Source organism: Colossoma macropomum, unplaced genomic scaffold, assembly GCF_904425465.1.
Source record: "Colossoma macropomum unplaced genomic scaffold, Colossoma_macropomum, whole genome shotgun sequence".
In the NCBI taxonomy this organism is placed as follows: Eukaryota; Metazoa; Chordata; class Actinopteri; order Characiformes; family Serrasalmidae; genus Colossoma; species Colossoma macropomum.
Genome location: NW_023494786.1, coordinates 9673623 through 9686014, shown reverse-complemented (window position 1 = coordinate 9686014; position 12392 = coordinate 9673623). Strand labels below are relative to the sequence as shown.

The 12392-nt window shown below is 39.7% G+C and overlaps 1 protein-coding gene across 1 annotated transcript in view; it reads right to left on the bottom strand.

The window, feature by feature from the left end:
* Positions 1–11850, bottom strand: part of arhgap32a (Rho GTPase activating protein 32a) — a 31119-nt gene extending 19269 nt beyond the window's left edge. The window contains exons 1-5 of the mRNA XM_036560517.1: positions 11565–11850; positions 9038–9155; positions 6196–6286; positions 6001–6095; positions 5536–5620 (exon numbers count right to left, since the gene is read on the bottom strand). Coding sequence (XP_036416410.1) covers positions 5536–5620; positions 6001–6095; positions 6196–6286; positions 9038–9126 — 360 coding nt within the window. The 5' untranslated portion in view covers positions 9127–9155; positions 11565–11850. The remainder of the gene's footprint in view (positions 1–5535; positions 5621–6000; positions 6096–6195; positions 6287–9037; positions 9156–11564) is intronic.
* Between the last annotated feature and the right edge of the window lie 542 nt (positions 11851–12392).

The window sequence follows — 12392 nt, the reverse complement described above, 5'->3', positions numbered from 1 at the left end:
CACGTCTTCGAAAGAAAAAAAAATGGAATTATGTACCAAGACACTGGAAGGGAATTTACTCTCATTGGCCAATAAAATGAATCTGGGGAGAGGATTCAGTAAGACGACAACCTCAAACATCTCCTGACTTAAATCTCATTTAAAATGTATGGAGGATTCTGAAATTGTGAACACATCAGAGGCACCCTTGTAACTCTGAATTGAATTGAAGATGGTTTGCCAAAAAAAATGGGCCAAAACTGAACAACAATGACACAAAAAGATAACTTCTTTTTAGACACCTCACAGCTGTGACTGTCAACAAAGTACTGTTGTTATTCATTTGTAGGGTCTGAATACTTTGTTCCTTATCGATTTTTTTAATATATCTTTGTTTATGCTTATGAATACATACTTTTTTGTCAAAAGTCAAAAGATTATGTGTGTAAATTTGAAACAGATATATGCACTGGAGGTATATTAAATATCAATAACCTAAGTGTCTGAATACTTGTTTCACTTTACTGTATATACCACAATTACAATACACAGACATTTATTTAACATTTGGTATTTTCTCTATGTCATGCAGCCCTAGGAGTTACCAAATACTATGTCATACAGTTAATAATAATAAGCCTGCACTTCCAGAGGTTAAAACACATTGGTGGACCAATTATGTGACATGTTTAAGGATTAGCCTGCATTATTTAGTCAATTTTAACTTACTTCTCTCGGATTACATAAATACTGGAACTGAGAACTGGAACTGTGATTGATCAAGATTCTCACAACATACAGTAAAAAAGACTGTGATTAGTTAGAGGGTTCAATTGCATACTGCAGCCTTCTGCAATAACAGTATTACAAAAGCCAAGATCATGATAATGATTAAAAGCAAATATATGACATAGTTCTACTGCATTTTGCCCACTTCCTCATTCAGAGAGGAGCAAGAGGTGCTGTTGGAACTCCGTAAACCTGACCCGAGGTATGTGGGACATCTACACTGCCTCAGGGAATACAGCAAAGACAGTGCTCGATGGTGCTTAACTCTGTGCTTCACTGTCTCACTGCAAAACCACTGGCTATTTGTGCATTTACAACCTTGATTTTTGCCTTTTAACATTAACACTACATGCTAAGCATTTATTGCAAATATTCTTCCAACTCTTATTTGTAGCCAGTCCTAAACTGCCAGGGGAAAAGCAGGTCTAGTATGCTGGCAGAATAGATGGCAAGGAGGAGCATTGTGCTGTAGGATGTTAGAATCAATGGCTTGATACTGAAGCCAAACAAATATTTTCCCATAGAACCCCCTTTCGGGAACCTCTGTAGAAACAGCACAAGAAGCTAAATTAATAAACTAATGACATGCTATGATATAAATCTAAAGGATGAACACTATTCCCTCTACAGATTAATTTCCTCTGAGACCTACAGCCTAGTAAATGAAAACAAAGCATGACACAAAGAAAAAGTACCTGCATTAAGAACAGCTTGGAGAACAGAACACGGAAAAACAACACTGTCAACTATCGAGACAGTCTCTCTCTGTGGAGTGTTAAGACATGGTTGATGGCTTCACGGCTTCATATTTATCAGGCAGATAACTGAGGAAAGCCATTGTGCTCATGCATAGAGAGAGATTAAATCTGTAAATGCATGACATGGACAAAATAGGACGGCTTTCTTCTTTACATGATGGCAGGATATTGCCGATATCTGATACACAGAGGCATTAATATTCCATTGTTGCGCTGCTGAAAGCAATATAGGGCCAACAAAGCAGGGGAAGACATTTTAAAGAGCCACACCCACTGATATGTCCTACAAACAGCTGTAAGTAATCACAGGTCTAACGTACATAACTCACACCCGCAAATGAAATGAAGGGGTAAATCCAAAATATGGTACAGTTGAGAGAAAGTTCATAAGGGTTTTTAGTTAAGCACATTTCATAACCTGACTATGAAGTTATAAGACATGCTAAAAAGCACAGTCCAAGGTTTTTCACAGCTGAACTTATTCAACTCAATTCAATTCTTGAATGTTTATTATTTTACAAATTAGCTTGATAACCATTACTCCGGTAATACTAGCTTCAGCTACCTGTATTTCTGCGCCTGAGAGTCTGACGTTCACGCACAACTGTACTGGACATTAATGGCATAAAGAAATGCACAACTATCCAGAAAGTTTCAAAACAGAACAGACAACAGTAAGATTAACTTAGATGCATTCTGCAAGTGTTACGATAGCACAAAAAATACAGTGTTGGAGAACACGGCAATATTGTATTAGGGGTATATACAGCCAGGTAAGAAAGGAAAAAACAACATAAAGTGTCTTGGTAAGGTGTTGAACTGGCACAATACACCAGAACAGCTTCAGTTTGCCTTGGTATAGATTCTACAAGTCTCTGGAATTGTACTGGGGGATGAAACACCATTTATCCAAAAGAGGTTGCTTCAATTTGTGTTCAAAACATTGGTCCAAAATCACACCAGTCCATTTTCCTTACATACCACATTAATGCACAAACACCACAGTGACTGAATGTGTTTTGTGACCACAACTTCTAACCCTATTTATTGATACAGTCTCCTTTTTGCTATACACTGAAGACATCAAGGCATCCAAAGATGAATATGCGATTACAGATCACAATTACAGCTTTTATTTCCTAATATTTACATCTAGATGTGTCAAACAACATTTTGTTTGAACACTAATTTTTAAAGTGAGCAAAAATATTGGAACATGTGACTGACAGGCCCCTGTGATGGACTAGCAACCTGTCCAGGGTGTTTCCTGCCTTCCGCCCAGTGAGCCCTGGGATAGGCTTCTGTACCCCCTGTGACCCAGGAGGATGAGTGGCTTAGAAAATGTGTGTGTGTGTGTGTGTGTGTGTGTGTGTGTGTGTGTGTGTGTGTGTGTGTATGTGTGTGACTGACAGATGTTTCCTGTTGCCCATATGTGCCTTGTTAGATTGATTGTTTAAACAATCAATAGCTCTGAATGTCTATTCTTGGTTTGAGCCCTGGGTTTGCCTATAAAGACTGTATTTGTTATCAATAAAGACAAGCCATTGTGAAGACAAAACATGTAGAAAAGCAAGCCATTCTGAAGCTGAGAAAAGAGGGAAAACCAATCAGAACCATCACACAAACACTGGATATATCCAATACAACAATTTGGAATGTCCTGAAAAACAAAGAAACCACTGGTGTACTAACAACCAGACATCAAAAAGTTTGGCTAAGGAAAACAACAGCAGTTGATGACAAACACTGTGAAAGCTGTAAAGAAAAATCAAAAAACAACATTTAGTGACATCAACAACCTCCACAGCGCACAATAAAGGTATCATGGTTCAAAGAGGACTCAGAAAGCAAAAAGAGGCCATACCTCAAGATGCAAACCACTCATCAGTGTTAAGTATCAGAAGGCCAGATTGAAATTTGCAAATAAATACAGAGATGCGCCACAAGAGTTCTGGAACAGAGCTTTATGGACTGATGAGACCAAGATTACCCTCTACCAAAGAGATACAGAGCCCAAAATGTGGAGAAAGAAAGGATCTGCTTATGATCCAAAACATAACAACTCATCAATCATGCATGATAAAAGGAGCATCATGGCCTGGGCTTGCATGGCTGCTTCAGTAATGGGCTTACTAATCCCTATTGATGATGTAACTCACGATAGTAGCAGCAATTATCAGAGGTCTACAGAAAGATCCTGTCTGCCAGCTCACAGAGAAATTCATCCACCCTAATCGGGCGGAACTTCATCATGCAGCAAGACAATGACCCAAAACTCAGCCAACACAGCAAAGGACGTTACGTAGGATGTTACGAGCTTAATTGTATCTTGCAGTACTCCTATCTGGAAGCATCTGGACTCAATACGTGTTCAGATTTTTGTATTTCCTTTACAAATTTCACGCAAAAAATATTAGACTAGTTCTTTAATGTAGTAGGCTTGTCATCAGCAAGGGAGAGGGGGCCACAAACAAACACAAACTTTACGCAGTTAAATAGGTTCAAGCAGAACATGTTTTTGGTCATCTTCTCATATTCCCACAGTAACGTCACCCGTGAATTCTGTCAACAGTCGGACAGGCATTTTTCAAGATTTATCCTGAAAACTGTTTTCATATTCTATATGTTTCAAAGACGATGTGTGAAGTCAATATCCTTCTCACATACATTCGAAACGGTTAATCTTTTGGAAGTTTCTATGCACAAAATCATACAACAGACGCCATATAAGTAAAATACATTTACATTTTATTGTGCTAATATTTGCTGTTCTACTTTATGATTAAAAAAATAGATTTGCCACATCTGACAAGGTCCATTTTCACATTATTATGATATAACGTATTACAATGATTTTAGTTGGAAAATTTATATGGTTAAAACAAAGAAAGGTGTAACACTTGCACTCGCGCCACTTTTGACTGAACTGTTTAAAAACAGTAGGTGCTAGAGACAAATTTTACATTTTCATTTGTAGTAGAGATGTGCAGGTTGTGGGTGTTTAAAAATATCTTGCTCAAATACTTTTAAAATTATTTCACGAAAACAAAATGTTTTAGGTTGTTTCCCGCCCTCCCCTATGTCTGTTGGCCATTCGAATAAACTGAAGTAGTTGTGATTTGTGTACATCTTTCTACATCCTGCAGTACTGCATTTGCTCCAGTGAAGGTGTGTGTGCTCCAGCGAAGGCTGCAGCTCCACACCGCAATGTGCAGTGTGACACACTTAGGACTGTGAATCAGTCACGGGAGGAGCTTACAATGTACTGCAGTACTGTTGGAAACACACACACACGCGCATACACGCACGCACTCACGCACACAGTATGTGACCTTGAATCCGAGAGGATACATGGAGCTATTCTTCAACCCAATGTCCATAGAAAAGATTAAAAATTACATGACTAGGAGAAAGGTGAGTGCAAATCCGCCCTCTCATGGCTATGTTACCGCACTGTGATGTACAGAATGACTACCAGAATAACAATGCCCCACATCAATGCACTCTAGAACATGCGGACAAAGTGAGGAGCTTAGAATCAATTGCATAATGTAGATAACTACTGTCCTCTACTGGAGGCCCAAAGGTACTGCAAAAAAGTCAATATGAAAGCAGTGTACAGCACTGAGCAATAAACAAACACAAATAACACATGGCCTGTCAGCACATTTGAGTACACTGTAGCTCTAAATTAACTGAAGATGTATGTAAAATGAGTATCTAAAAGACTTCACACTTAGCCTGATGGATGCTGTGGCAAACCAACAACCCAGCAAAAGTGGAAAAGATTTATTCTCTAGCCTGATGGATGACATGGCACACCAACAAACCAGAAAAAACAGACAGAGCTTGCTTGTAGTTTCAAATGTGGTGCTTAATTCAATTAACAGGATGAGAAACGAGACAGTTGTTTTCCTGCAACCTCCCCAGACCTGCGCCAACAGCAAAATTAAAGTGTTTGTCACAATTGGAACTTTAATCTGGGCTACATTCGTATTCCAGCACTCACTTGAACTGAGCCAAAGTCCACGTTCTCATAGTGGAAGTGGGCACACTCTGCCAGGCGAGGAAAATGGCCTTTAGTGAGAGACAGCCTGCAAGAGAGCAGAACTCATCATTATGCAGCTGGGGCTGAGAGAGAGAGAGAGAGAGAGAGAGAGAGAGAGAGAGAGAGAGAGAGAGAGAGAGAGATGCAGAGAAAGAGAAAGAAAAAGGGGGAGGGAAAAGCAGAGGGAGATGGAGAGATGGAAAAGGAGAAACAAAGGGAGAGACATATACATTATATATATATATATATATATATATATGTATATATATATATATGTGTGTGTGTGTGTGTGTGTGTGTGTGTGTGTGTGTGTGTGTGTGTGTAAGAGAGAGAAAGAGTGTGTAAGTGAGAGAGAGAGAGAGGGAAAAAAAAAGAGAGGCACGATCATATCTTTAAAGGCGCAGCTTGGAGGGGAGGGGCACTTACTTTTTCACGTTCTTGACCTTCATGCTGGCGGTGCTGGTGCACGAGCGGAGAGACGATTCAGCAGGCAGCTCGGGGACCACATCTGCACTCCTCGCCTGCATACACACGCACACACGCACGCAGTCTTTAGCAGCAGTCTATACGTATGCGGGTGGAGAGCTACAGTGTTCTGGAGCATGCGCAGTGCATTCTGACCATAAGAGCGATAGCGTCCTCCCAGCCTGCTCTCTCCGCTGTCTGTGGCCTCCTCTCCTCCTCCAGCACGTGGGGGCTGGGCAGGCACATACTAACATATAAAAGGGTTAGGACATTAAGAAAAGGGTCCTTGGATAATACTGTATAATGGCCCATGTAAGGTGTGCTACATCTTTGATGCATTTATATATATATATATATATATATATATATATATATATATATATATATATATATATATAGGAAGAATATAAAGATATATATGAAGAAGATGAATGAAATTTAAAAAATCTCAAATAGAACTTGCTTGCCATGCTTCCTTCTAACAAAATGAACTGCAAAAATATCACTGCTAGAATTTGTAACTGTTTAATAAAAGGCCATTTGAGAACACCAGCTGACACTAGGGCTTGGGAGCGTGCATTCAGCCACAACAGCATTAGTAAGGTCAGGTACTGATGTTGGATGATTAGTTGTGGTTCACAGAACCAACTCATCCCTAAGGTATTGGATGGTGATATATATCACTTGAGAGATCGCAGTTTCACTGCTAAACAGGGGCTTTATACACCCCATAGTCATCGCTTGGCATTTGGCATGGTGACCTCAGGCTCATGTGCTGTTGTTCCAGTGTTCATTCTATTGGTAATGCTTTTCTTTGGAGATTATACAAAATGTGTGTGCACAGTTGAACACCTGTGTCAGCAATGGGTTCACCAAACTATTTGGATTCACTAATTAGAAGGGTGTCTTCATAACTTTGGATATAGTGTATATCACACGAACATGAAATGTGCCCACAATTACAGAATCACCATCATCACCTTTACTTTGGATATATCACAACAGCATGAGGTTAGATAGGGAATAGAATCAATCGCACATACTATACTAGTAGATATATGAGTATGTAAACATACTCATATATCTGAAGAACACCAGGTTCACATGCTTCACATACCAGCTCTACAATATCCAAACAGATTTTACAGTACATTCTAAACTGTTTATACTACAAAACACTGTAGTAAGAGACAATCTCTTCTTCAGTGCAAGTAAAAGCACCAAAGCTTTACTCCAGGTAATTTTGGAGCACTTCCATTAGTCCATTGAATGAGAAATGGTAACATATGGGAGCAGCTGGAAAAAAAAAAACTGAAAAAACTGGAGTTACAAGGTTTTTATGACAGTGACATGATCCACTTAAATGACTCTATTTTATTTTATTGTTTTGTCCCTGAGGTCCACCTATAATGTTTGTGTGGGTTTATGTGCCAAAAACACAATTTATCATAACTCATTTCGGCATGAGCATTTGCCAATTCCCTTAATCCCTCTGAACTAAACAGGCTGGATTTCTTATTGTGCCTTTAAGACCGATATTCGTAAATGACCTCAGTCCTGAATGGCTGCTCTGTGTTGCGGCTCAGTCAAAAAGCCTGAAACACTCCTTATAACCTCAGCGTGAATGGGCAGGACTAAACTGTGTGTGAATATGTGGATATAAGTAAATGTTTTGGTTTTTGTGACATCACAAAAACAATGAATTCACAATTTTTTTTTGGACTAAGTGAAAGGTACGTGCTGTAAACTTTAACAATGTTTCACATACTACATCAACCTTCTATATTTAAAAAAAAAGTGATGGACGTTTGTTTTTCCATGATATGGGAAAGACTGCAGCGTTATTCCACATTAGATTTTAAATCTCCAAATGACTCAGTACACAGGAAAGTGAATGCAAAGCACGTCAGACATACCTAATCTGATCAACAGCAACAAAATGCGCACAACAAGCAAGCTATTGTGCATTTTAGTGGCTAACAAAGTCATCAATTGAGCCAGTCAGCCACAAATGAAATCTGAAATAAAGATCTGGCCTGAAATGTAGCTTGAAATATGAGTAGTTGTGCAGGGCAGGTAAGGTGAGCCTGTGTAGCTTTAGGGACTGGGGAGCCTTTTATTGTGCCCAGAAAAGGTGAAATGAAAGACTGGAGTTTAACTGCCCATCTGCTGCAGTGGAGACAAAGTGAACTGGGGAAAGCCTTTGGCCCCCAGAGATCAGGACAAGCACATAGATTAGTGAGACCTGATTCTTTTATAATGGAAATGAGAGCAGCAACTTACATCCATCTGATGCTGTATCACTGAGGGAATACCTAATGTTATCGGAAAAGAAATTATTCTAGACTGTGAATAATTCTGCAAAAACAGTTTACAAATTTCATGCCACTGACAACAACAGGTCATTTGTACGCAGCTAGAAGGTACTGCATAACAGCATCTGAAGCATCTGTTACATGACACTTCTAATTGGAATATTACTTTGTAACACAATACAGAAAGTAAAATTACTAATAAAAGTATTAAAAGTACATTGCTACAGAATATTCTTACTGGAAGTGTCATGTAAAAGATGCCTGAGCCCTGCTGCTATTAGTTTCACTTTATAGCCTTCTAGCCGCATACAAATGACCTGTTGTATTGCTACGGAAGTCTCATCTATCTTGTCTGTGGGCAAACCGTACAGGGATCTGCTGCAGCGCTGTTGAAATAGGCCATAGCGAACAGGAGAAGCAACCAATCATCTGAACTCAGAAAATGCTTGTGTAAACATAACCATGGTGTTCTACATACATTGTCCTCCAAAAAGATGCCGTTCGAAGTCTTATAGCACATACAGAGATTCAAGCCAGACCTTTCAAAAGTCCCTCACACAAACACACGCACATACACACCCATACACATTCAACAGCATGACTAATCATAATCCTCCAACAGCGAATGTGAAAGCGATGAGGAGAGGAGCGGCAGGCTTTGAGGGAAGCAGGCTGAGACTCACCCTTGGAGCAGATCATGACTGGATGCGTCTCCCAGAGGTGCTGGAGCTGTGCTGTGTGGTGCTGCAGCAGTCTCACTGCCTGCCTCCATGATACTGACTCACTGCAACAGCTGCCCGTCTGCGAGGGGAGGGAGGAAAAGAGATTGGTCCTCTGTTCAGAATAAAGCTTCAACCTTGGCTAGCTGTAAGACTAGACGTTAACCCACTCTGAGCTGTGGCAGCAGGTATGCTGGAACATATATATGCAGAGCTGACGCTTTCGATAATACTAGTGACCAAATAATCTAATTTGGATTATTAATTAAGTAATCAGGGTTTTAAACAAAAGCTGAAGAGCAAAAATGAACTTTTTTTTTTACAAACCATGTATAGCCTTTCAAAGATTCTGGAAAAAAAATACAGCAAGAAGATAAACAGGGAATCCTTTCAAAAGACTTTATAAAGAAGAAATAGCAAAAATTGCACATAAATGTGTTTGTCAATCTGGCTCAGTTTCTAAAATATGTATTACCATCTGGCAAATCACCTTGTAATCAGTTCTGTTTTATACAAAAGACAAAATTTCAAACAATAATTTTGTAAAATCAGTTTAACTGAGTAACCATGACAGTCCTAAGTGTATGTATTGTAAAGCATGTATTTGGTGAATGCATGTATTATAAATTTGACTAACGAATCCACACCTACAACTACAGATGCACCAATATGGGAATCGTGGGCCAGTGCCAATACACTGTATTTTTCATGTACATATCTGCAGATATCAATTCATATACATTTATAAAATAAAGAAATAATGATTACGGAAGAGTATTAGAGAGAAATATAACATTTTATCATTGTCAAAATGGTAACTAGCCAAAAAAGGATATTTACTTTTAAAGTAAGTCAGTATAGAGGGTTTTTTTTCTATGTAATTTTGGACCATTTCTATTGGCCCATTCATTATGGAATTTTGCCATGGTGTAAAGGACAGCTGGTGTGCTCAAATGTATCAGAAAAGGGTTGCAAATACAGTAATATTACTAAAATGCAGACATTTTAGTGCAAATATTGCTTTGAAATATACATCAATGTAAGCATCTGTCCAAAGCTCATAGTTTTTGTTTTTAAGCAAATATCTGTTAATACTGATATGATTCGAATAGCACTGCACACCCCTACTTACAACAGTGCTCGTCTTTCTAATTTTGAAAAATCAATCTAGATATTCAGCCTCTGGAAATAAAATTAATTTCCCAATGATTATTTAGACAGCTATCCCTCTGCATGGAAGAAGGCCAGCATACAAAGAGCAGTCACTGTATTTGACACTTGATACATAATCACTGGGATCAATAGTGGTGATCAACTTAACACTCTTACTAACTGCTTAACCACTTGACAGAGTAACAGAATCAGTGGTAAGAATCAATAACTAATAGAGAATTAGCAATTGCTAAGGTTGACTGTCGCTAATTAGACAGGAAGTTCAGACATCATGTAGACCTATGTGCATTTTCCTCCCTCCACTGCCTACATAACAACATAAGGGGAAAGAATACACTTCAAGCCTGCATTAGGCCTGTATGTAGCAGACATAGCAGCCAATAGCAAAATTCAGCTCACTGCAGTCTTCCTTCAAACAGCTACATGCTTTTGCTGACTAGGATCATCCGAACCCTTGACTCAGCAGAGTTCACCTTTACCTGACAGGACAGAGAATATGAATTTATGATGTTGAGTCCTTTTTAGCTAAACATGACTGTAACCATGCAGTGAAATGACCTGTGTCTTAATGAATTTGTTCATTCAAAACTCTCAACTGCAAATTCTCAGTTTTCAGTGTATGCTCTAAGATTTGCTATGTGACTTTGCTGAAGAGCCCCCTACAATCTGAGAGATGATCCATGCTGTTTGATGGCTGTTGTAAGATCTTCATCTGCTACAGCTGTGTGTGGGATTTTATGGCAGTAGATGAACGTTGGATTAATGTTTAGTTGCTAAGCGACGGGAGTTCTTCCACTACAGCACACACAGCAGAATAAGTTGGGTACCTCCATAAAGATGCTTCTGGACCTGTGAGATGAGATGAAATGACATACACCTCTGACACTGACACGTCTTGCCCGTGTGGTTTGTTTGCTATATTGAAGCTCACTCCTACAGTCTTATAGCAACCAGAACAGGCCAAAGCAGAAAACAGAGGCTTGAAATCTTGCAGACATGACAAATTAGGAGACGATGGTTTCTTTCTTCAGGAAAACAAGCAATAGGATGAAAACACGACCGTTAGCCATACAGCTAGCCCTCACTGGAACCGAACAGGAGGTCACTTTACACTCAGACTCCACATGTACACAGACTGTAACGTGTTTAACCGAGTATTTCTCCCAGTAACCTGCTCATGAGCCGTCAGAGAGGGCCAAAAAGAGAGAAATTTCACAGGACACGCCAAGAGAACAAAGCAAGCACCTCCTCCACAAACAAAACACGACGGCGAAACAGCCAGAGGGCTAACGTAAATATGATCTTATTAACGACTCACCTGTCCACGGCTGAACGTCTGAATATCTCACACACAGCGCGGCTGGCTCAACCGAGAGCGTTTCGTTTTGTCCTACTGCCCATTTCCTCCATTTCTCCTCCAAAACAAACGCGAGTAAAAACAGAACTGATAAATGATCAAATCAACGGTCGAATCAACTTATCCCGCACGGCAGCGGCTCGAGCGCAGCTCGCGCAAAAAAAGTTCGCTGTGTCGCCGGAGCCGAGGGGCGTGGTCGGCCGGGTGACGCAGGCAGAGTGGGCGGGGCGTCCAGGAACCTTTTGCCTTTAATGCGGTGACTCCCTGCGTCATTAAACGGGCAGAGCAGAAGCGGTGATGTAATTCTCACTGTAATGTATGAAAGCAGAGGACTTTAGTCACTACAACTGCTCTGTATACAGAAGCGGGTGTTGTGGTGTGTCAGTGTGTTTTGCGCTTCAATACAGTTTTGACGGATTTGTACTTTCCTGAATGTTTTCAAATGTTGATACCTACACTTTAGTATTTCAAAATGGACCTTTACTTGGGGCATTCTGTTGTTTTTCCTTCTAAATGTGTGCATAATTAACTTATAAGGATCATTTAAAGTCCTTTATGTTCTGACTTACCAGGTGTTAAATGCCTCTAAAATCTCCCTCATAAAATGTCATAAAATGAAATGATACTAATACGCTGCCTAGTGCCTGACACATTGCTTTACTATGTTTTATACTACACTAATACACCACCACCACATTAGTGTCACTGCAGTGCTGAGAATGATCAACCACCCAAATCACACGTGCTCTGTGGTGGTCCTGTGGGGGATCCTGACCATTGAAGAACAGG